The sequence below is a fragment of the Gymnoscopelus microlampas genome (genome assembly GCF_963454915.1).
Source record: "Gymnoscopelus microlampas genome assembly, chromosome: 14".
Taxonomy (NCBI): domain Eukaryota; kingdom Metazoa; phylum Chordata; class Actinopteri; order Myctophiformes; family Myctophidae; genus Gymnoscopelus; species Gymnoscopelus microlampas.
The window spans coordinates 27,213,794-27,239,974 of record NC_139951.1 but is presented as its reverse complement, the minus strand read 5'-3'; the positions used below and the strand labels follow the sequence as shown (position 1 = coordinate 27,239,974).

General features: G+C 42.1%; 1 protein-coding gene across 10 annotated transcripts; it reads left to right on the top strand.

Moving 5' to 3' along the window:
- Nucleotides 1–4,937: 4,937 nt before the first annotated feature.
- On the top strand, nucleotides 4,938–24,914 carry plekha4 (pleckstrin homology domain containing A4). Of its 10 annotated transcripts, none has more exons than XR_014602271.1 (24): nucleotides 4,938–5,258; nucleotides 8,589–8,655; nucleotides 9,281–9,379; nucleotides 9,681–9,753; nucleotides 10,520–10,620; nucleotides 10,718–10,836; nucleotides 11,262–11,471; nucleotides 11,908–12,220; nucleotides 12,491–12,550; nucleotides 12,804–12,953; nucleotides 14,303–14,362; nucleotides 14,593–14,673; nucleotides 15,200–15,352; nucleotides 15,989–16,087; nucleotides 16,499–16,607; nucleotides 16,778–16,863; nucleotides 17,675–17,779; nucleotides 18,046–18,139; nucleotides 18,929–18,981; nucleotides 19,672–19,812; nucleotides 20,557–20,916; nucleotides 21,607–21,728; nucleotides 22,315–22,456; nucleotides 23,051–23,188. XR_014602271.1 is itself a non-coding variant. In XM_084078743.1 (24 exons), the coding sequence occupies exons 1-24, from the start codon at nucleotides 5,218–5,220 to the stop codon at nucleotides 24,307–24,309; spliced, it is 4,029 nt and encodes a 1,342-aa protein (XP_083934869.1). In that variant the 5' UTR covers nucleotides 4,938–5,217; the 3' UTR covers nucleotides 24,310–24,914. The 10 variants fall into 10 exon arrangements, 7 of the variants coding, with proteins under 7 accessions (XP_083934869.1, XP_083934867.1, XP_083934868.1 ...); XM_084078743.1 differs by having other exon boundaries at nucleotides 8,589–8,607; nucleotides 22,310–22,431; nucleotides 23,051–24,914; XM_084078741.1 differs by having other exon boundaries at nucleotides 12,807–12,953; nucleotides 22,310–22,431; nucleotides 23,051–24,914.
- The last annotated feature ends 1,267 nt before the right edge of the window (nucleotides 24,915–26,181 follow it).

Here is a 26,181-nt window from a genome sequence, read left to right as displayed (position 1 = left end):
AGGCTTTTCACTGTGCGAAATCATAGATCAAATCCTTAAGGTCCAGCTGGCATGCACAGGCATTCTCTATAGATAATATGGCAAGTCGAGGTAGACAAGTTTCATGGGACTTCTCTTCACGAACAAGCACCATGTTGTTTGACGGAATCAACGTAACTTTAAAGGGTCCGATTACAATGTTGAGGAGCTCACACTCAAGGTCCCCACACTTTCATGTGCTCGAATTCATCCGCATTACCTGCATCACCTTAACTTACACCTTATAGCGCCAGCTTGGTGAATAAGTTCACTGACGACACGATTGTGATAGGCCTGATCACAGACAACTACGAGACGGCCTACAGGAGAGAGGTCAACAACCTGACGCAGTGTTGCCAGGAGAACAACCTCTCTCTCAACATCGATAAGACCAACGAAGTGATCGTGGACTACAGGAAGAGAGGAGGGAGGCTGGACCCCATTGTCATCAACAGGTCTGCTGTAGAGAGAGTCGCCAGCGTCAAGATCTTCTGCATTCCTCAGGCAGCTGAAGAAGTTCAGCATGGGTCCACCAGGCCTTCTGCAGAGGCTGACTGAATGCATCACCGCCTGGCATGGTAACTGCACTGCCTTCAAATGCAAAGTTCTGCTGAGAATGGTACGGACTGCCCAGAGTATCAGTGGATGATTGAGCTTCTCTCAATCCAGGATATATACAGTGGTGTGAACGATGGTGTGCCTGTAAAGCCATAGGATTATCAAAGACCCCAGCCACCAAAACCATGGACTATTACAGCTGTTATTGTTTGGCAAGCGGTACCACAACATCAAGGCCTGGAACCGCCAGCTCCAGAACAGCGTTTTCCACTAGGAAACCAGGCTTAGCAACCATCCTCAATCACCTTAAGACAATCCATCAAGTGGAACGTCCAAGGTAAAAAAAAAGAGAGGATGACCACAAAACAACTGGCACGAGACTGGGAGGCAGATTCTGCGAGGCTGGACCACACCTGTGGACAGCTGGAGAGGTTGGCTCAGGACCAGGATTCTTGGGGAAACCTTGTTGTTGACATCCTAACTCCCAGAAGGGTTAATAGGTATAAGTCAAAAGTAACCAGGCTTATGAACATTGGACACTAACGGGCACACACACACGCGCGCACGTGAGCACGCACACACACACACACACACACACGCACGCGCGCGCGCGCGCGCACACACACACACACACACACACACACACACACACACACACACACACACACACACACACATACACATACACATACACACACACACTTATGTTATTGTGTAGGCCTACTATTGTTATTGTGTTGCTGTTAGCTAAAGCCCAAGCATTGTACTCCCCTACTGTATCTCTTAGTGTCGTGCCAACAACACCTACAGCTGTGATATACCACATGGATTCCCAAAGTGAGGTGCACACCCCTTGGGGTGCTCGAGCTGGCTCTAGGGGGTGCGAGAGATTTTTTTTATGGTGGTTTAATGGATGTAATAATTACAACATTAGAATCTAATATTTTTTCAAGTGGAAACATGGACACAGACAGACAGACCCACAGACAGATACAGACATTCGTGGATTTTCGGTTCTGGTGCGGCGGTGGCCGAGTTATGCTCTGGACCACACACACACACACACACACACACACACACACACACACACACACACACACACACACACACACACACAGGTTTCTGGAATTTATAGATATTTTATGATAACTATTATTGTTACCAAATGTACTTTTACGCTACACCATCTCATCACCGTGTTAACAACTGTGGCTTTGGTGTAAGAAGTAGATACTGTATTTATAACAAAATGATCAACTGGCCCCATCTGCTGGGCTCTGACAGTAACTGTGTAGTCAACTCTCTGTTGTAGTCAGTACAACTGGCCGGCCCATCCCATTGCTGCGCAGCAGCTATAATATTATTTATATGTTTTCCTCTCACACATATTTTTCTCTCCTATGTGGGCCAAGATTATTTTTTCTCAAAACATTTTTTGTTTTCATTGTTTTGCTTTGAGGGAATCTGAACTTTTGTCAAGTGATTTCTGTTTTTAAAATAAATGCAATTGCAATTGATAGCAATTAACATTACATTTACAGCATGTAATGTGATTAATTTGTAAACAGAATGCAGATTAATTAAATCCTGTTGTCAGGTCATCTGTTATATGGCCCCACACTGCTGGTGAGTAATGTTGGCACATACTCAAAGGCACTGTCCTTAGAGCTGGATCTGGTCCCTGGGTGCTGCTTAGTGGCTGCACTGCTCCTAATATTCAATTTCTGGTCTATTAGTTTTCAATGAAGACTGACAGGATTATTTGGCTGTTCAGTATGTTTGTGAGCTCTCTTAATCGGGAAGTGGATAGCCAAGCTATCCACTTCGTATGCCGATCTGTAATCGAAGCATATTTAAATCCAGATCCTTTGTGTATTTTACCTGGTTGTGATCCTTCTACGCCAGCTGTTACATAATACATTACCTACAACTTGCGGGAGTGAGTGTGCGTTTACCATTTTACACTGTAGTGTCTGGGGAATTCAGCCAAAATTTTACCTGGACCTTATTTTCCTAGTTTTCCAACCATAGGGATCGTCTCTGACCAAAATCGAAGTGTGTTTCCATTTAGAGTTCCGACTTCTACTATGCAAAAAGTGCATTCTTCCTTGCACTGAAAAAATACTTTAAAGCATAGCCCAAAACTTACACAAGACAGAGATGTGTTGAAATATTTCAATTACAGACATGAAGTGTTTTTGATAAATTGTCAAATGATATAAAAAAGAGGCAAACATTTTGAAAATAGCTGATCTACAAGCTCACAACGCCTCGCATTGTGAGCTTGTAGATCAGCTATTTTCACAATGTTTATATGTGGAACCGAAACTGAATTGGCTCAACTCCTACAATTACAAGTGCTTGTCGGGGTGGGGGGTCCCCAGTTCAAATATGATTATTTTGGGTGGTCGCGGCTTGAAAAGGTTGAGAACCACTGGTGTATGACACGTATGACTGCGCATCAGTTTCAGCCCGATCCGAGCCCCATTGATTAACATTATAAGATTTAAGATAAATATTTCAAAAAGTATAAAACATATATGTGAAAAAAGTGGAAATACGTCTTTGGCGTACTGGCAGTGTGTGTTTGCTAAATTAGCTCTGGACACACACGCACGCACACACACACACACACACACACACACACACACACACACACACACACACACACACACACACACACACACACACACACACACCACCACACCTTATAGACGGAGCCAAAACATCAAAATAAAAGCAGTCTAACACTTGTAATGTCTGCAAAAGCAAGTTTTTTGAAAGGTAAGCATGCACGTATCTAACCTACATTGTATTGGTTTTAATTACTGTAAAACATTTAATGAATGCGCACTGACAGCTGTATAATCTAGGAAGAAGATCCCTAGAAAAAAAAATATTTTTTTTTTATTGCGTGAACAGTACATATCCACAAAATGTCAGCCAGAAGTTGTCAACAGACAAAACAAAACTACATTTCCCATCAGCCACGTGGCCCTTTATTTGGCTTCATGGGAGGTTCAGTGAGTAATAGGAGATAATGACTATGACCATGCAGCTGTCTGTCATCAGGGCTAGTTGGGGGGGGGGGGGCTGCTTTAACTGTGAGCAGTATGCTAAAAGGGAGGAGCAAATATCTGGAAACACACCGATTGGCCCCTCGTGAGAATAGGGCATTCTTGGCATCAGGGTCTCAACCTTCTGCTCAAGGGAAAAGGTTGAGTAATGTGAGATACTAATTATATGCAATTACCATCCGTTAACTGGGCAATGGCATGAGCTTTGTGTCTGGCCTACTTGGATGTCCATATTGCTGGATTTGCAAATAATTCCCAATTGGAATGGCTGAAGATGGTGTTGGAGAAATTGAATATTCTCTAATGAGCCCTGGTGTGGGGTTTCCTCAAACAAAACCACATGGCTAAATTACTTTTATAACACTGATATATTGGATTTCCAGAAACCACATTGGGTGTTTGTTTCCCACCGCAGTACACCCAAATAGAAGGTCGACACTCAGTTAAATATTGTGCCCGTGCAGTGCTGAGGGTAATTTTAGACATGACTTTTCTCTTATCTTCCTTGGTCTTATCAAACAGCAGCGCTAAAAATAGTGCCGATATCTTTCTGTTGTATAATAATAATGGCAGCCCTCCTGAGGCATCTGTAGTGGTACATCATTTTTCATCTGCTCTCCCCTTTTCCTTACAGTGTTCGTGTTTGTCATGGTCACATTATTCATGACTGGAAATGCTCCTGTTTATTGTGCCCTGGAGGGATAGTGGCTGTACAACCATTATCAAACATCTGGATTAGCTGGGTGTAATGAAGAATTTGATGAGAAAGTTTGGACTGAGTTAGATCCTTCTACATGCAAAGTGTGCTGATTAATCACTTTTACGTTCAACCTTTGGGGAGTTTTATCAAGAAAGTTGCTGACTATGTGCAAGAATATCCTGAATTTATCATCACTTTAAGTTATACTATTTTGTTAGGGCTAGACTGACTGTTTATGTCATCACATCACTTTAAACTTAAATCTTTTTGATAAGAAAACTTTGAAAACTTCGATTGCTTGTATAGCAGAGTAGCCCTGCCTGTAGCCAAGAAGCCTAATGTCTCCTTTTGAATGATAGAAAAATCCATATAGATGGCACTCAAACTTGAAAATGGTGATATGATATTCAAACGTGATGAAGGGCAAGAGAGATGAATGTAAATTCACAATCCTTGAGTCTGCCAAGGGACAGGGTGAGAGGGAGGGACAGAAGCAACAGAAGCAGGGAAGGAGCGAGAGAGAGGGAGAGAGTGAGAGAGAGAGGGGGAGAGAGAGAGAGAGAGAGAGAGAGAGGAAGAAGGAGCGCACAGAGAGTGTACTGTTAGAGGGTAGAATGACAGATTGAGTGTCAACGGCCAGCGTAGGTAGATCACCGAACAAGCATCGCTGATAGACGTCAGAAGAACGGAGGGCGGGAGAGATAGAGCAAGAAAGAGAAAGGCAGATTATTAACACATGCAAGGAGAGGAGCAGCGTAGCAGGAAAGTGTTGTTATTGCATATGGACAACAGGAGAGTTGCTGGTAGCCAGGAAGAGAGCAGCCAACAACACTGGGGAGATGCTGTGAGGAACTGTGCCAAGTGATGGAGCATGAAGGAGTCAGCAGGCGGCCCCGATTAGTCAGGTACAGCAATATGGCATCTTTACATTTTATCAAACACATGACAAGGTATCCTGGTCAGTGTTTGCTACCTAAAGATAATTTAAAATAAACTTTTTTTCAGTCTATGCTAATTTTGCTTACTACTGTTGCAATGAATTTTATTGCACTTTTGATGTTTATTTACTGTATATGTTGTATGTTTTAGGCCACATACAGTACTTAGTACTTACTTATAATAGGCCTATCAATAGTAAGTAATATAAGTATGTTCTGTTTTAGATGGGATTGAAAACAAGTCGTACTGTAGTAGTCCCAGTTTTATCTCTTATTTTTCCCTGTTATACCATGCCTTCCATTCATCCGTTTAATTTACCACTCTATCAACAGGAAAAGACTATTACTGGATGATGCTAGTCAATCTGGCGTCCAGGGTTAACAGGATTATGGAGCGGCTACTACGTACCGTTGGCCCTGTGTGACCCGTTGTCTGCAGTTGAAATAGGAGACCTCATGGGGCTTATTCACAGCCTGATGACATTGCACTCCAGCTTTTACATTTCCCAAATCCCAGCTTCACTTTCTTCTGGTGATATAAAACGTATAGAATGTGTGTCCCAAGTTTCCCATTTCCTCATCAGGAAATCTACCCAGGAAATCTTGCCACATGGGTGGCTTGCGTCACTACTTAACCTATCGAGGTTAAACGTATAGTGATGATTTAGTTGACTTTTGAAGACATGCAAATGTTATCATTGTAGTCCTGTGTTTGGATGGAGATGGATGATATTTGGCGGTGTGATGTATTCAGGCGCTCTGTGTCGACCTTCACATGATGCTCCAGGGTCATTGGTCGCCACAAAGCACACTCTGTGTGGCGCACAAACCCACCATTTGTCCTCCCCTCTATCGCTCTTTAGCATTTCAACTCGTCTCCTCCCTGAGCAAGTGACTCCCACTGATTAAGGAGGAGATTTTCCAAATATTTCACAACACCCACGTAACCCCCATTGGCCGTGAGGCCGCAAGACCTACTGTAGCTCTCATCTTAGACAAAGGCTTGTTTGTTGTCTCCCCTTTATTCCAGTGTCTTACTGTTAGCCGATTGTTGCGGATAGTGGAATAGATTTCCTTATGTTAACCATGTAAAATTGCCCCGTCACCCACGAGGGTGACGGGGCTGTGTTTCAGAAGTTTCTCATAAATCTTCCTCCGCTATGCTCCTGTTGCTGTGTGTGTGTGTGTGACAAGAATACAATAGCTGTACAGTGTACAGTAATGTAGAATGGGAAATGTAGTTGTAGTGAGTATAATTTACAACACAGCTGGAACTGCCAGTCAAGGGCATGGCACCCCTTTACCTTCAGGATATGATCCACCCCTAACACACCCCTTCCTGCACAGTTAGATCAGCTAACAAACCTGCCTTCCCTATGACACCCTGGCCATTGCTCCAAGCATCCTAGACTCTTCTCTCTCCTCCTGGCTGCCAAGCTGTGGCATCACCTCCGGCCTCCTGCCCTCAGTCAAGACTGCAGACTCATTCCCTATTTTCTGCTGCTGTCTGAAACCTCGCCTCTTCACTCTACCTCATCCCCTAGCTAGCACTCTTCATTCCTTTTCTTGCACTCTATTTACTTGATGATCCTTTGTTGACTAGGGTTCATGCCCCTTACTCGGAGTCTCGGATCTTGCACTTTGTTGCTTCGAAGAGCATCTTCTAAATGCTTAAATTGTAAATTGTAATAGTCTCTTATTTGTTATGACCAACATGAAGGAACGTGATCCATCCAAGCGTTGACAGCATCAAAAATAAATAATTTTTAAACACTCTTAAACACGTCATACAAACTCTACAATTTAATTTGTCACATCACGATGTGTTGTGAGGTTGCAGGTCACTGTAGATATTTTTTAACTAAATAAAAGACAGAAAATTTGCCCGAAATAGGGATGCCAGTGTTAATGCGGTTACCATACATTTTTAATAAAAAAATTAGATTTCCTTTTGTATGTTTTGCATGTATGCTATTCAGTCTGACCAGAAGCAGGGATTAATAAAATAGCAATAGAAATAAATGACAAGAGGGGGGGGGGGGGGGGGGGGAGAAGAGGCATCCCCCACCAGCAAATCATACCCTGCATTTATTTGCCCTCGACATGCCACCTAGCTTCCCCCAACACCAGTCTTTTATTTTCGTTTTCTGCCCTCAGCAGTCTAGTTCAGTCCAGTCTGCTGTGTGCACTTTGGGACCCATTCCCAGGGAGGCATGTCTTTCATACCAGCCCCTCGCCTGCTGCCAGATTGGTTTTCACACACTCGCAGGCCCCTCCCTGCTACCAGGGCGATGCAGCTGTCACCTGTCCGTTTCGTGGCGGGGATGCGCGATGGCCTGTTATGGCTCAGAATAGAATTCTGGGAGAGGGGTTGCTGGCTGGTCTCTCTGTTTAGAGTGAACGGTTGACTGGGGAAAATCCTCTACGATATGGAAGTGTGTCTGTGACACCTGGGTTGTGTACATGCTAGGAGGATACAGAGTGGTGCTGGTAGGATTGATTGGACTGCAGGAACATAGAGGAACCTGGGTTTGTACTGACCTTTGTTTTTTTTACAAGTATTAGTCAGTGTCTGGTTAATGGTGAGGCCTGACTCACTTCTCGTTCAGCTCATTCAGACTTATAGGCAGACTTCTGGGGTCATAGTTACGTTGGTTGTGTTATGTAAATGTTCCTTTTCCTGATATTTTTTTCTGCATATTACTGTATACTTACAATTTGCGCAGTGTTTGTTTTAAACTGCAAGAGATCACACGTTTATATGGGTCTTTAATTTCTGATGTCTCTTTTTAAATACAATTGAATCTAATTATAATTAGCTTTTTTACTTTTATGTAAATTATTATTGTATATTCAATGTGTGTTCACCAAGTAATTATCTCTGATTGAAATGAATGGATCAATTATGACCTTACTCTTTATACCCACCTTGGCCATGTAGTTGTAGTGAGTTAGAACAACAGTACAGCTCTAAAGTTCAAATGCAGTTCTGCTATTGGTCAAACTGCAGGATCAGTCACAAGGGAGGAACGTTTCTATTGGTCCATTCATTTTGAAAAGGAATTAGCCCTGTGAGTGATGCTGACGTTGGTCCCCTGTCATTAAAATCACAAAACCTAATATATAATTATTATTTTTTTACCTACATTCAATACATTCCAGTCATTGGTTTTCTTGATGATGACATAGCCTCTTCACCTCATTTTCCTTAACTTATTTTTAAGACCATTTTATGACCACATTTGTTGTCTTCAATGATGGCCTATAATTAAAACAAATATTCTGTTTCCTTTGCAGAATGGAGGACCAGGACAGAGTAAGCCAAGCATCCAGTGTGGCTACCATATCGTTCCCTGTCCAAAAAGTTTGTTATTAGCTTGCACGGCTTTCTTGTTACAATGAAAACAAATGTGTGTATGCCTTTTTGTTAGAGCCCGACCGATTGGCCATAATTTGACTTGTTTGACATCGGTATCTGCAATTATGCCGCCGATGTGTCCCGATCATTTTCAAAAATAGCAGATCTACAAGCTGAAAACGTATTGCACTGACACGTTTAAGCTTGTAGATCAGCTTTTTTCATTTTAATACAGCTGAAGTGGTTATTTGTGTATATTTTTATGTATTTGTTTGCTTATAAGTTAATTCTTCTCTTCGAATCAAAACTAACTTTCTCAAATTCATTCGAAAATTTTAGCAATTTCTGACAAAATATAGTTAAAAACATCAGTAATCGGTAGTCTGGGTCTCTCCAAAATTGGGATTGGCATCGGACCCAAAGATCTGGCATCGGCCAGGCTCTACTTTATGTACAGCATGTTTTAAGGCTGCTGGCTTACAGAAATGGAATGCTACAATGCATGTTGGACTGTGATGCTACCTTATTTGTTTTAGATTTATTTAATTTTTTGTGAGGGAGTTTTTGACATAGGGAGTATGTGACATAACAAATATCTGCATTTATTAAATATTCTCTCCTCCTCTACCAGGGCAGTGGAGACAGGGTGCAATCATTTGGGAAAAGATGTAGGGCTGCCAAAAGAGACCCCAACTGTCCCGTGGTCATCAGAGGATGGCTCTGTAAAAAGGTAGTGTTACACAACTTTTATCCACACAGAATAGTTTTGCTGCTTGTACAGTACTTTAAAAAATGTAACGTAACCTCTGTATTGTTTACATAAGTGACAGTTATAACTAACTTGGCCAATTGGATTTATAAAATTAGTATTAGTATATCAGTATTATTCATGTAATTCGTGGAAAGAAAGAATGAGATTTATGCCATAAATATATGAAATATAACTAAGATTGAAAAAGTACAACCAAGTACGGTACATTTTCCATTAATGGCGTCACGTCACTCAGAGATCATTATTTTTCCCTCTATAGGATAGCAGTGGCTTGAAGCTATGGAAGAGAAGATGGTTCGTCCTCTCAAACTACTGTCTGTTTTACTACAAAGGTAAGCCCAAGTCAAACTACTGTCTGTTTTAGTACTATAGATCAGGGGTCTTCAACATTTTTCAGGCCAAGGACCCCTTAGCTGAGACAGAGATGAAGCAGGGACCCCCACCACATATTGTATAAAATTGTGTTGCAGATTAAACTTTTTCATAGATTTCATAGATAGCTTCATAGACTTGTTTGACAGCATTATCATCAGTGTATGTTTGATTCATGTATTTTCAGGCATTCACTCTGTACTTAGTCTGCTCTTTTTGTTCCCTCTACACCTTTCTTCCCTCTACACCCTCTAAACCTCATTGCCGAAAATAGCCGCGAGCTTGTAGATATGCTATTTTCGGCTAATGTTTCCCTCAGAATAGGGATGCTAGGGTTCAAGTGGTTAATTATTATTATTATTATCCCATCACACAAAGAATTGGCGGCCCCCGCGTAGTAACACTGAGGACCCCCTAGGGGTCTCAGACCCCCTGTTGAAGACCCCTGCATAGGTTAGCCCAAGTCAAACTACTGTCTATTTGACTATATACCGCACATTTACACTATGCTAGAAATGCTAGCAGTGGGACATTTTTATCTAGCTGCAGGAGAGTTGAAAACTTGGGTATTTGGAGTGTTTTAGAAGAGCACCTTGCATTTTTAGCTGTGAAAAAAAATGCTTTGGTGGACACATGGCTCAAAGGTTAAGTCTAGGAACCATACAGCATCACGTCTGGAAAGGGCTCATTCATCTGATTTTGGAATTATTTTTTGTTCCTTCTCAGACAGTAGAGAAGAATCTGTATTAGGCAGCATCCCGCTTCCGAGCTACAACATTCTCTTCTGCTCACCGCGAGAGTGCAAGAACAGGAAGTACACCTTCAAGGTACAAGCATGTAATTATCATTATTTAAGTTAATGAACTCCTTTTGGTCGGTGCAAGGCTGATGAAATGCTGAACAAACGTTATCCTCTACTTATAGGTGGTGCATCAGGGAATGCGTTCGTACTTCTTCAGTGCAGACACTCAGGAGGACATGCTCGGTTGGGTCCGAGCTCTGACTCAGTCTGCTGCCATGGAGTCTGACAGCTCCCTCAGCAGGTGCAGTACAACGCTATTCAGTGGGAAAAGCATTCATGTGTGATGCACTGGATATAAACACTACGTAAAAATATATAATCATAATTGGAAATGTTGGCATGTGATCATTATTTTATTTTTTAAAGCTGCCCTTGTTTCCTCACCTATCCTTTGCCGAAGTGTTACCACTTTGCACCTTATGTCTAACCTCCTATACGTAGGCTACTGTACCTGCGGTGCAGTATGTTTAAATAGATATGTCTTCGTTTTTTGCCTCTCCTTGACATGTTTTTTTCTTTAGTGTTTGATTTTTCTCCGTGTTATCTTCTATTTTCTCAGAAATTTCTGAAAACAACAAAAACGATGGAGCTTGCACAAAAACAAAAACACGCTTTTCTTACACCTGTAAACCTGTGATGTGACAAGTTGATTCTGATTCTTTTCAGACGCTGCTCGAGCTATCACGATTTCACACAGATAGGTGGCAGCAGTGAATCAGTGATGGAGCTCCGTCCGTCCTCCTCCATGGGAGACGGGCTCTCCCAAAAAGCCAGGCATGTCAGCAGGACGCTGAGTGAACCGAGTCACCTCACCGGGGGGAGGATGGGGACGCAGCATGCAGAGAGGGACAGAGGGAGACGCGGCATGCGTGAAAGGTAGACATGGCATCCAGACATCCTGAGCGAGTGAACCGTGAACCTTTACAACACGGTGTTTATTTCAATGATTCTCAAAGTGCGATCTGGGGACCTCCAGGGGTCCTCGAGGGGGTTCCAGGGGGTCCTATGCAAAATGAGTTAATCAAAATTGATTTATCCACTTTAGCCCTATTTTATACTTCGGCTATTTACAACACTCATCGTGAGCTTGTAGATTGGCTATTTATTTTAAATCATGATATGTTGATTAAAAAATTGAATAATTTGGAAAAATGGGAACACAAATCTTCTCTTTTGAGGATCCCTGGAACAAAATCTTTACAAAAGGGGGGTCCTTGACATGAAAAGGTTTGAGAACCACTGGTTTATTTAAGGTGAAATTGTCTGACTCGATTTTCTCTCTCTCTATTTTTTTTACCTGGTGTTTGATTAGCCCTTCCCCCACCACACCCAGTCCCCCCGAGTTCAGCAGAAGACGAGGCTATGGTCCAACAGCCCATGATGAGGACTCTTACCCCTACGCCTCCGGCCACCACACGCCACCCAGGCAAACGGAATTTATGGGAACCCCGGGAGGTCGGCTGGGGTCGCGACCTCACACACCAGTGGGGCGGGTCGACATCCGACCCCAGGATGACCCATCGATGATGCCCCAGACTCTGTGCTATGTTCCTGGCTCACCCAAGCTAGAGTTCAAATCCACCCCGCACACCCCCGGCACAGAAAGGTGGCAAAATCTCAGCAAGGTCAGAGGTTGTCTTTGTGATCACCTTGAGAGAATTTCTCTGATAATGTTGAACACAAGAATAAAAGACTTGACACATAAATGAGTAAATTGTTATGAGAGACAAAATTATGTCTCTGATAAGACTATTCTATATCATTTATATATACAGTATTTAGGGAATTACCCTCTCTTACAAAGAAAATCTGATTAACTTAAAATTCTATATTAATAAATGTGTTATTATTTATCAGTTATGTATTTATTTATTTTTTGATTTAATTCTCCATAGCCTACACCTACCTATACCTCCATTCTTCATGTGCCAAGTGGGCGAAGAGCTTTGGGAAAGGTAGGCCTAGTGTGGACACTGCACACACAGCGAATCATCAACATACAGTACAACGACAATTATTTAGTAAAACTAGCTGTGGACAGACAAGTACAGTATTCATTTCCTGTATTTAAGTTTTGTATTTTGTATTTGTTTTGTCAGAGTGGTGTTTTTATTTTCCCCTCTACTGTAGTCATTTTCAAAATTCCTATAATACTTATATAACTTATATTCTCATGTGCTATTATTTGAATCATATGTCTCTCTTCAGCAGTGCTCCACAGGGGCTCATACAGACTTACTGCCCCCTTTGCCCCCATCAACGAGAGCTTCACAAGCTCCTCACTCACCACAACACCACCACCACCACCACCACCATCACCGCAGCCATTTGTCTGTTTGTGTGTTACCGCCGTCTATGGTATTGCCTATATCTCGATGTGCTGTTTGTTTGTTTTGTTTGTTTCATGTTGTTGCAAATCCTGTCAAATGTCTGGTGTCTTACTGTACTCAAAACATCTGTTGTCTTGTTTTCTGTCAGAAGCTACTTGTGTGGTCTTGTATGTATTGAAAATGTGTCAGCTGTGTTGCAGGGCAATGTGTGCATGTAACATGCAGTCCTGGCGCCTTTCGTTTACTAATTTGTATAATTAATAATTTAACATTATTTTTTAATGTAAGTAAAGTAAATAGCCTTAGGAATAAGACTGTTCTAGAGCCTTGTGGCCCATAGGTCAGTCCATAAGTCAGTCTACTGATTCAAGTACATTCCCCGTCCATGAAGTGTACAAGTGCACCCTCTTGACATGGCGCTAGTATGTCGCAGGGACTTGGCCCCAATTCAACCCTTGGTGCTGAGTGCCAAGCACGGAGGCATTGGGTACCATTTTTATATTTTTATAGTCTTTGATATGACTCAGCCGGGATTGAATCCCAACTTCCCAATATCAGGGCAGACACTCCATAACTATAAGGCTGTGACTGAGCTGGTGGCTGTTTTTATAGGTTGCGAGTAAATAACCTTTTATACAAAAAAAATACTATACTAAAATGTTTCAGAATTAATAATAAGCTTTTAGCAGATCTGCAAGCCGTGTCGTGACATGTTGTATGCTTGTAGATCGGCTATTTTCACTATTTTTGAAATATGGCTTAAAGCTACACTATGTAACTTTTTGAAATAAATTGTTTTGTTTTTTTATTTTCAGTTTTGGCACTTATTGTAACTAACAGTGTTATTTTTCATTATCATTTGTCACTAATAAATAATACATTGTCTATTGTCTGTTGTCTACAATCATGATTAAACACTCATGTCTGTCTTTTGCTTAAATGGAATTAATCTAACTTTGTTTTTAACACACTAACTACAGTTGTGCTGTATGTGTCATTTGCTACAACAGGCTGTTGGGCTGAAATATGTGATTGTCTGTTATGAAATGAGCCTGTAATGATCACTGTAAAATGTATTATCAAACTCATTTGATAATACCTGGATATGCATTGATAATACAGTTGCTTCGTTTTCTTTGATATTTAGAAGCTTAAAGTGTTGTGTACCTTTTGTAAGAAAATGGCTCACTCCTTGCTTTCTTGCAACATACTCAAAACACTCAACATAAGGTGCTGTGCACATACTGTACTGTTAGGTATTCACAATGACAACTTGACCAACAAATACAAATCAACACTGTTATTATGAGAAGCCCAATAAGGATATACGTATAATAGTGTTGGTGTGGGAAAAGTAATGAACTTGATACTTTCTAGCCTCCAAAACCTGACCCAAGGGAAAACCCACCAATCAGGCCTCTTGAGAGTGAAGCAGATGTAAGTATTCATTCATACAGTAAACTCTCCAGTTTCAATTTAACTTCATGTACAGCGCATGCACAACATTTGTGCATTCTCTTAGTTACAGATACATTAGCACTGACAGTTTTACTGTGCACAATTTATTTTTTGTCTTCTAAGGCTATCACAATTCACTTGATAAAACTGCAGTTTAGTTATTTGTTTTTGGACCGTTCTTGCAAAATAGAATCGATTTTATTTTTCAGGCTGTGCTGACCAGGCTGTGTGGGTGTGACAAGCTGCTACAGTCTCTGTCTATCGAGCTGGCCCAGCTACAAGTGGATAAGGTCAGTATCTGGTTCCACTGTTTAAGATTACAATATTAGTGAAGCTGTTTTCATGAAAGCACCTATTATGTATATATAGTAATAAATCATAATGTCTGATATACACAAATATATAGTCGCTATCGGGCGTTATGTTTTTTATTTTTACTTCTATTTTTTTTATTTGATATTTAAAACTTTGTCATGACAGTGTAATGCAAAAGTAGCGTGATAAATTTTTTCCCCATTTCCTGAAAAGTGTGTGTTTTGGACATATACTGTATGTAGAAATCTGTCTGGATTGCCATAATTTGGTGTGCACCTTCTTGTTCCCCAGAGGATGAACCCTACTGAGTTTGGTATTTAGTGAAATATGTTTTTTAGAGTTGTCAAAATTTACCAGAAACTTTCCCTAGTAGTTACTGTTAATTTCCCACACTGCATCCAAACCACAATACAAAGCCATTTTTGCTTCCATTTTGCCACCAGATTTTCCTCACTTTGGTAAATATTGTTAACTGTTTCCAATTCCGCATCCCTTCCTCAGGACAGTGTCCAGTGTGCTTTAGAGATGACGAGACTCCAGCTGGAAGAGTGGAGGTGCCAGGGTCTACGAGCCCAGGAGGGAGCGCTGACCCAAAAGGCTTTGCTCCAGGAGGAGCTGGTCACTATCCGAGCCAGAATGTGTGATGTGTCGTTGGTGCGTGAGATTGGAGCGGTGAACCCAAACGGCTTTGTCAAAATACAGTTTAATTCTGCTGTGCAGTGAGAGGGCCTATCGTATCACTGTATGAGAAGGACTGCAGAAAACAATGTGAAGACGTGTTTTATTTTGGGTGCAGCTTGGGTGGGCACAGGGGGTAAAGTTCCTGCCCACCACTGTGGAGTCTTAAGGGTTCAAATCCTCCACGGTGCATCCAGCTTACAATTGGCTGTGTTCGCAGGAGGGAAGCCGGGCAGGGAGAGTGATCTCTGTCGCTGCGTTAGTGACTCCTACAGGTTTGTCAGGCACCTGTTCAGTGGGGAGCTGAACTGAGAATAAGTGTGTACCTCTGCATACATCGCGTTCTCCCGGTGAAACGCCTCACTGTCAGGTGAAAAGAAGTGGCTGGCGACTTCACATTTATCAGAGGTGATACGTGTTTGTGTCCTACAGTACACACTCCCTGACAAACCAACCACCAGGGAATTGACATAACTACTAAATTAGGAAGAAATAGGGGGACATAAAATAGTTGAAGACTAAGAAGAAGATTATTTTTTGGGATTGTTGCTTGTAGATACATCACTCGCAGTTTCACCTTTAGAAATAATGATTTTCTTTCTTTGGTTTCAGGAAATGGAGCGGGTATGGAGCCAGTATGAGAGGATGGAGAGCGAACTGTCTGTTATTCGGTCACAGCTCCAGCACATATGTAACTTTGGAATGCCACAGGTAAAACTCACAACCCTGTGTCATTTCAGCTAATGGACCAAGTCTGATGGTGTGTGTGCCTAGCCTCTCTGCCCTTATAATAGATAATGAACTCACAGTACAGATGTACAACATATGAACAATCACAGGGGGGCATAAATTAACAGTTAACCAGAATAACCACTTATGCCTTTCATTTTAGGACAAATACCCAATCTACGTGGTACCAATATGTTGCCTCGTGGCACGTTGTGAGCTTGTAGATCGGCTATTTTCGCTACGTTCAAAAAATATTTTTGAATGTAACATAAAAAATAAAAACTTTGGGGGCATTTGGGAAAATATTTTACTTTTTTTTAATGAATATTTGAAATGTTTAGAAAATTTAGGGACACCAGGGTTAATGTTGGTAACATTTGGTTTAATTGCCAGGAGCAGTCTCATGCCCAGAGAGAGCTGTGGATGATGGAAGACATCCTTGCAGGCCTTAAGGTCAACAGGGATCACTTCCGCCTCCTTCTAGGACTACAGAGGCATCTCAGTGAGTCTCATCTCCTTCCTAAAAATGTGCTATTGATGTGTATGGATAGAACTATGGATGGATGGATAGATTGCCATTTATTGACACGAGGTGAGCATGAAAATTATATTATTCGTAATTCATAAATTCTACGGTCAACATTGAGAGCTTCTGTTGTTGTTGTGTCCAAGTGCCCCCTTCAGCGTTCCAGCTGACAGCCCCCCACCCTGGGTCCCCTGGCTCTCCCACAAACCGGCCACACAGTGGACTGCCAATGGTACTGTAGGTCTTATACAGACATACTGTACTGTACAACAGCGATTCTCAACCTTTCTCCATTTCCACGACCCCCAGTTTCATATGCATTAGGCCAGCGGTTCCCAAACAGCGGGTCGGGACCCATTTGTGGGTTGCGGGAACATTCTTATGGGTTGCGATTTGCAAGTAAACATCCCTTTTTTTACTTATTTGAAAAATATATATTTAAAAACAAATTCACAATTATTCATGAAAAAATCTAAATTCCATTAAAAAAACGTTAGAAGTACGGTAGTGAAAATAGCCGATCTGCTAGTAGATCGGCTATTTTCACTAGTTTGGGTCCCGGGAAGACATCAAATTTCTCTTTTTGGTCACAACCAAAAAAGTTTGGGAACCACTGCATTAGACCACGGACCCCCATTCGATACCATTTTATCTTAATCTAGACCCCAATCTACACTGTAAAATCCTCTGTGTTCATTTAACTGAGAGTTACAGACCCGTACAACCCGGGTCATATTTGCGGGTGCATTTCGCCTTTCCGACATGTCGCCTTTCCGACGTTAACGAACCCTATACCTAACCCTAACCGCACGCGGAAGCCACTAGTCGGAGTGGCGAGATGTCGGAATGGAAGGAGAACCCCAATATTTGCACCACTCATGGTTCCTGGACCTGATGTTGAGAACCACTGCTGTGCAGTGCGTATTCATTGTACATGGACGCAACCTGATGGATCCATCTGATGATGGACGGTTGCAATAATGCCATGTTTATTTGACGTTTTCCTGCAACAAAAGGAGTAAAGTGAATGATTACTCCTGCAGGAGGTGGAGTACGAGCCACCAGCCCGACCGCCTTTACCTCAGGAAGTGCAGGAATGCAGTCAGAGCAGGGATCATGGACATGGATGGACCGACCCCACCTATGAGGTATGGAAGCTTTGACTATTGTTCATTCTATGATCTATGTGATCAATAATAGGTTATTATTTTATGTGACCTGTGAAGTTCTGCCTCCGTTTATTGGCGTCTGCAGTAGAAATATTCTGTAGACGGGCTCTTCACATTATCATACCTGGGACAAGGTTTGTTACACTGGTAATTATCGTCAAACCAGGAAGAGAGGTCTGTATAAGAACTGTCCACATTTGAAAAAAACTCATTCACTGCATTGTTTCTCTGTGTCTGCATTTCAGGGTATCTATGGCGGCCCTGTTGATCCTTTACACAGAAGAAGAGGGAACAGCCATCCTGATCTCCTTAGTGAGAGAACACACAGAGAAATATATGGTGAGCACAGATACTCTCAAATGACATCATTAGAAAATGCCAGCATCTATGCAACCAGCTCAGTGGCCTTGTGGTTAGAGTTTACGTCCTGAGATTGGGAGGTCAGGGTTCAATCCCTGGCCGAGTAGTACCAAAGACTATAATATAAATGGTACCCAGTGATTCCCTGCTTGGTACCCAGCATCAAGAGATGGATCGGGGGTAAGTCCCTGCAACATAGCATCTGCTTGTACATCCAGCTGCCTCAGTTTAAGGAAACGGGCGATAGGCTCTTAACTATACGCCTGATTGATTGAATACTTTATTAGCATGTTTGATAACAGTACGGCAGTACAGTCAAGAAAACTCTTCTAAAAGGATGACCCAAAATGCCAGAGGGGCTTGTTTCCATTGTGGTCCATTGTACTAAATTCATCAGTAAGACCTACAATACAATAAATTACATAACGGTAAAAACTCCAGTAGCAGCAAAAGATATATTTACAGAAATATTGACATGGCTCGGGAAATGCCAGATCCCAATGCTTTTTACTTACTATTTAATATCAATATAGTAGTATAACTGGATCATCGTGATTATGTAAAAGTTTGTGATCATGAGGCTTCTGTGATGATACTCAATCAAGCAATTTATGCACCCCAATGCCATTTTTTTTAACTGCACCCTAATTTTTGCCTCCCTCACCCACATTTCTCTATCTTTCTATCATTCCCTACAACCCACTCAACCCCCGCCCACCCCCTCTCTGACTTCTTCGTTCTCATCGGTACCCATTGCATTTCTTTCAGAATCCCAGTGTAGTTCGAGGTGGACCACACCAGATGCCACCATCCAATCAAAGGTTTGATGCTCCATTGTCTTCCCTGCGTACTTGCTATACTATATCTGGATGCATGCAATGCCATCCAGCGCGGTCCAAATATAGAAGCAGTCAGGCTGATCCCCCCCTTTGCAATCACAGCCAAATTCCAATTCTTTGATTTCCCTCATCTTCCTTGCAATTAGGGCATGTTGCAATACCCGTTGTAGACAAGAGGGGGAGGTAGAAGCACACTTCTCTGAGGCTCTCTCTTCCATCACCCAACCCCCTCTTCCCCTTTACATACCCACACATGCACACAGAATGCATGGAAGCAAGAAGCAAGCGCATTGGCACCTATACACACATATGAATGCACACACGCACTTATTAACACAGACACCCCCAACCCCCACACACACTGTATCTGATGTGGAACTGCAGCTAGCACGCTCATTCTTGTCTTGCCATTTTCGACGTGCGAGCAGAAGGTTGGCACTGGCTAGGCGTGCATTTAGGGTTCATACATGTTTCACATTAGCATTCTAAAGGCTGATTTATTCTTCGTCGCGTGCCGGTGTCACACACTGAAAACAGCCAATCTACGAGCTCACAACGCGTTGCGACGCGACATGTTGTGAGCTTGTAGATTGGCTATTTGTGGTGCACGACACCTGCATGCAACTAAGTATAAACTCAGGGCTTAAGGATTCTATATGTCTTCTTCCCCAGAAGGCAAAGATGAGCGAGGAGGAGCAGATTGAGAGGCTGAAGAGAAACCAGGACATCAGGCTGTCCAATCGGAAGAAGCCTCCCATCCCCAGCCACAGTACCCAGCAGGCCCCGGGTCAAAGTTCAGATCCCAGAGAGGAGGTCGGACCAAATCACTAATCAGTATGATTGACTGAATGGCCATTAGCACATTAACACATACAACAATTAGTCTCTTACTGTCAGTGGTGGACAAAGTATTCAACAGTACTAGATACAACGTACAGTATAGATAGTCAAAGTATAGATACTCCTGGTCAAATATTACTCACTACAAGTTAAAGTTGCTCTGTCAAACTTGAGTTAAAGTACTGGAGTAGACTACTTGCTTTAAAAAAATGCTTTTAAGAATACTAAAGTACTAAAGTACAAATTACAAAGTACATTTTCTTTAATATCAATGCATTGCTGTACTGAAATTTAAACATTTCCACGAAATGTCAAAGATTTTCCGGAAATGTTCAGAAAAATATCAATAATAGTGAAAATAACAGATCTACAAGCTCACAACATGTCACAATGTGACTCATTGTGACCTTGTAGATCTGTGAAATAGGGCTTAAATTGTTCATTCATAATGTATTTTTTCCATAGAAAGGTAGTGGAGTCAAAAGTACAATATTTGTCTTTTAAATGTAGTGGAGTGAAGGCATAATATCCCCAAAAAATACAAATACTCAAGTAAAGTATAGATACTCAAAACATTTACTTATTCATGTACCTTTTTACTGTCCACCACTGCTAATCAGCATGAGTGACTGAATGGCCATTACGACATTATCGAATGCAACAATTAGTCTCTTACTGCCAATTACAATCGTGCTCCAATGTGTAATTTCCCTACAGACGCCCTTTCCTCTGAGGGTGACACGTGTTGTCACAGCTGTGCTGCCGTCGTCGCTCGTGGCCAGACGGGTTTCTGTGGAAGACCCCCCGGCCGAGCTGGCCACGCCACTGCCTGAGCAAGTCCCGCTGGACATGCAGCAGAGGACGGCCGACCAGAGCAAGAAACCACTGAGCAAGACTCCTCGACAGCCGGAGACGATGTGTTATCAAGGCTGGTTCTCCGAAAGAAGTGATCACGTGCGTGGTCCCCACGCAAGTAGGCAGCATCAGAACATGACTAGGCCCCCCAGGGAAGACCGCTGGCCTGAAGTGAGCGAGGCGGAGCCCACGGAGAGTCCAAGGACCTGGGCCCCCGAGCAAGTACGTTTTAGGACATGTGAAGTGTGACTTAAAGATGCTCGAGAAAGAATGAAGGTGCAAAGTAGTCCCCAAGATGATCCCACGAGATTTGCTTGTTCAGAGGGCTTATTTTTAGCTCATTTCATCCTGCCAGTGTTTATCCTACTGTACCTCAGTGTCTCAGTCTTCAAAAATGGAATCATGTGGATCTTTGGAGCCACACAGGAACGTGGCTCCAATGTGGATCTCAGACTCCATGTGGCCAGCCTGTGAAATCAGTCATGACACACAGTACTGTATTCATGACGTGTGACTCCGAAATTGGGCAAGCTGATCAGAGCCCCATGTTATAATTACCATTATAAGATACATAAGTACAAAACATGATGGCAGTTTGCACAAGAAATGAGCTCTAGACAGACAGACAGACTGAGGTTCTGTCTGTCCGTCTGTCTGTCTGTATGTCTGTCTGTCTGTCTGTCTGTCTGTCTGTCTCTTGACAGCTCGCCTCTGAGGAGCCATGCCGTAAAATGTGTCTTTTAATAGTCACTAGTACCATTGCTACTGAATGTAGTGATGATTTGCATTCCTCCTCTGTGTTATAGTTTAACTCTGAGATTGTAAAAATTGACCCGGAAGTGTTTCTGTGCACCTTAATACTATTAGCTGCAGCATGTCATGGTCAATTGTGTCTAATAAAATTTTGACCAGGTAGAAGGAAGGCCCTCTGTCCTCCTGAACCCTGACCTGGATCCTGACCAATGTCTGACCCCAGAGCAACGAGAAGCCAAACTCCGTCGTGTGGAGCGAATACGGGAGAGAGTGATCCGGAGGTGAGATCCATGGAGCAAGCGTGCATGCGAGTGTGTATTAGTATGCTTGTGAAGGCCAAATTATCCCACAAGTATAATAGAATTTGAGAAATAGGCATTGTGAGGACCATTTTCCTGGTCCTCACAAGAGAATGGTTGTTTTTTTCAACCTGAAAAGATTCAGGTTGGAGTTATAGGGTTGGGATTAGATATTCAGAGGTTAGGTTAAGGGATTAGTGTTTGATTTATGACAGATTTATTATTAGTTCCGCACCAGTGTCATGCACCAAAAATAGCCAAGCTCTACATGCAGATCTGCTACAGTAATGTTCGCCTATAGGGTTATGGTTAAAGTGTCAAAAATGTGGCATTCAGAAAATCATGGTCCTAAAATGTTGATGCCCTCGCAAGTGTAGTAAATACAATGTGTGTGCAGGATGGCAAGTCACTGTTTTTTTTCTTTCTTAGAGTGTGCATCAGCAAAATAATGCATGTATGGTAGATATGAATGCATTATATGACTCTAACATAAATGGCTAAATGATCTTCAATCTCGGTGTCCTCTGTTTGTGTCTCTCTGTCTCCGTCCCTCTCTCCCTCAGTGCAGTCAGAGAGAGTCCTATAGTACCCGGCCACCTGCCAATCAAGAGGGAGAGGCGGGAACTCCCCCAGGGTCCCCGTACCCTGACCAATGACCTGCCTAGAAAGACTAGGGAGACGTCAGGTACTCATTTCACAATAATACCACAGTAAGTTATAGAATGCAGTTCAGTGGCGTAGCAGATTGCTTGATTGGGCATTCACCTTTTGGCTCAATCGGAGGATTTAAGCCCTGTTTAGTGCAGTGAGTCTCAACCTTTGTCATTTCAAGGACCCCCAATATGAATTATGGCCACGGACCCCCATTCGATTTTCTTTTCCTCAGGGACCCCAATCTACACTGTAAAATCCTCAGTGTTTCTTTAACTCTGAGAGTGACCCATAAGTGTCCATTTGGACTCCTGGAGGCCATAATCAGTTCACTAGAATTTACTACAATACAAAAGAGTATATGAGTGTATGAGTCATTATTATAAATATACACTTTCTCAATGTGTGTGTAAATTAAATATTTAATTGAAGTCAAACCAAAGTATTCATCACACGGCCAAATAAAAAAAAAAATTGGGGGTCTGCTGCATAAAAAGTTAATCTGCATCAGATAATGTGCTATATACAGTTTTAACCAGGAAACACATTGGTTGGCCATCATATACGTTGTAAGGCAGCATAGTATTTGACACTGTCTGGCAACTTGTGAGCAAATAAGTAATACAAGTATGTAACTCCTTCTTGCTTTTCAGACTCTGGACCTCATGACAGCTTTGGAAGCTGTTGTGATAGTGATGGCGGGCCTCAGGAGTATGGCCCTGCAGAAGTTCGCACCTCTAGTGGAACCTCTCACGATGAAGAGGAAGGAGACGGACAAATGAGAAAGCTTAAAAGTCATTTGGGAAACAAAGCACAACACAAAGGTAACAGTGGGAAGAAAGGGGTTGCCAGACATAAAATCAAACACCCCGACTCACCTTATCTCGCATCTATGACTGTCCACCAGAGAGATGAAGGCAAAGCATTTAGAATGAGAGGCAGTTATAAACAAGAGGAAGAGCACGAAGAAGGCCCAAATGATTGTGATGAAAGCACTTTGTCGGCCGCCAATCTGAGAACCAAGTGGTTTCTCTCCACCAATCAGTGGCATGGGTTCATACCGTTGCAGGACCACAGCGCGGAGCCGCTGTGTGATGAGGAGATATCAAACATCAACAGCCAGCTGCTATGCCACGACTCTGTGGCCGATTCAGGCGACTTCTCGTCCATGGTCAGTCAAAGTCTGGAGAAAATGAGAGAGAACCATTCTCTCTTCTACAAGATTGCGTGTGACATCAACATCTCAGACTCTGACATAACAAAAAACGATGTAAGCTCAAACGTCCCGATGCCGTCCAAGTCAGAAGGTGAAACAGAGCTGTCAGCCAAGCAATCTGCGCCGGAAGAAGATACCTGTAGTGATATGACACCATGTGACCAGCAGATTCAAGATTCCAGCCTCCCAATGTCCTCTGAAAGTGTAAATGCATCATTGGAGGATGATGGAGACAGCCTCTCAAACAGTGACAAACACCAGGATTCAACACTAACGTATGAGAACAGACAAGACACCCCCTCTGCCCAAGCAATGACAAATACCTCAGTCAAGCCAGTGAAAGATCTATGCATTTATGAAGACATCCCTGACAAAGAATGTGTCGATGACAACAAAAGGCAGGAGAAACCGTTGGTAGTGGAGGAACCCAGTAATGGAGCTTCTGATCAGGACGTTTCTGATCAGGCTTCAGATAAATGCTCTATGATGAGAGAAAAAGACAGTGCAAGAACACAATCAGCAGAGAAGAAAGAGGACAAAGAAAAAACAGAAGTGTTGAAGAGAGCTAGCAGTTTATGTGAGGGCTATAAAGAGACGATCCAAGAGGAAGACACTCAATCCAATTCTTCTTATGAGGTGATCCGGAGTGCTTCTTTTGGAAAGCCCCGAGTTACAGTATTAAGGACAAGTTTGTAGAACAACAGGGATGAGGGCTTATGAAGGCTTGTTGCTAAATGAACTTGAGAAGGACAAGAACAAGATTAAGTGCTTCATGAAGTTAAAAACAAAAAGCCTATTAAGGAAGTAGAGTTGAATGAAATTGGACCAGAATTTGGTGGTAAAAATGGGATCATATTATTGGTGAGGACCTTGGAAATGTTTGGCATCATTGGCAAACTTGAAACCTTCCAACAGTGTTCATACTTATTTTGTGGCTTGTAAGGAATTAGCATAAAACAAATAGTCTTAAGTCTTATATACCATGCATATCCTGCTGTTATCCCAGTTTACAGTGACCAAGAAATGCAGTCATCAATAGCAGTGAAATTACATATAGTTCATGTTAACACTTCCATTCCACTCTCATATAATACAGTCATCAATAGCAGTGAAATTACATATCGTTCATGTTAACACTTCCATTCCACTCTCATATAATAGACTATCTAACAGTATTAACACTGATATTGCAGTGGGATGTAATATTATGTTTGGCAGCATTACCCTTGTTATATTCACTAACAACTATGCATTGTGTTTTGTATCTCAAATGAATAAACATACATACTGTACATGACATATGTCTGACATAAACCTACTCAATTGGAATATTTGGCCTCTTTTTATTAGTGAAGCAGGTATGAAGTGATGCGGGGGGAAACACGTGTATAATTTGCTCTCATTTCATCAATAGGATTCTTTCTTCCCCTAATGATGGTCCCCTGGACTCCAACACCCGCGTGCTTAACTCTTCTGTGGCCATGCCTGATGCAGGATTGCACAGAGCCTGTAAAACGCCTTTGTCACTTTAAATCCTTGCTGTGTCTCAGTCGATGACATCATTGTCTGAGAACACATTACATCACCTCTAGCCAGGCTCTCGCTCTTAAAGACAGCACAGCCTTATGTTTACCGATGCTTGCTCACAGTCCTACCTTATCTGTTTAGCATGTGTGATATCACAATCAATGGCCATATATCAATATCAGTATTTGTACAAATCAAATCACACGCAAAGGCTTGAATAAATTCCTATTCAGTAAATGTAATTAGCATGCATGCCAGCACCCACACATGTAGACAATTCTGCAAATGCATTATAAGCTGCTACACAACTATATCAATGGCCTTAACATTAAATACTGTACAGAATCTTGCATCAGAATTATTTATAATAATTATCATGCCATGCTTTCCCTACTGTGCAGGGCACATGAGAGGAAATTATTCTAAATCCTAAATGGAACACAATTTTTAATTGTATTATTAATAAATGAGACCATTGAATATTAAGATATGATATTAATAATGATAAAATCATTGCTGCAGGAAATGTATTTTGGAAAACAAATGACTGGTATGTTTTCAGCAGTTGTCTTTGAATCACCTTTTCTCACCATTCTAGCCTATTATTCGACTCTTAAAATTGTGCACATTCAGCCCTAAAGCTACAGCCCCTCTAACCTTAACCCTGGCACAGGCCCACGTTTACTTGGCATGTCTACACATTGTAGATAATTATGGCCAGTTTGTGCATTAGCAGGCCTATATAGAAAATGTGCTTGTGTTAACATTTATTCAAAAATGATATTTCCACTAATTAGCCTGCTAGTGAATCTGGGGCTTTTAGACCACATTGAACCACAGTGTTGAGAATTAAATGTCAGTGTGCACTTGTCTCTCTCATACTCATACTGGTGTATAATTAATCAGGTGTTTGATTGGCCTGTGCGTGTGCGTGTGCGTGTGTGTGTGTGTGTGTGTGTGTGTGTGTGTGTGTGTGTGTGTGTACGCGCGCGCGTGCGCTTAAATCCCAGTGAGATGCGGAGAATTCTGAGAGAATGTTTC

What these genes read in the sequence shown, in the direction of transcription:
- plekha4 (XM_084078740.1), top strand. Translation starts at nt 5,218, where the DNA reads ATGGAGCATGAAGGAGTCAGCAGGCGGCCCCGATTAGTCAG. An exon ending in GTGTGTTACCGCCGTCTATG is followed by an intron (nt 12,954 to 14,302) that starts GTATTGCCTATA and finishes GATACTTTCTAG; the next exon opens with CCTCCAAAACCTGACCCAAG. An exon ending in AACACACAGAGAAATATATG is followed by an intron (nt 18,140 to 18,928) that starts GTGAGCACAGAT and finishes CATTTCTTTCAG; the next exon opens with AATCCCAGTGTAGTTCGAGG.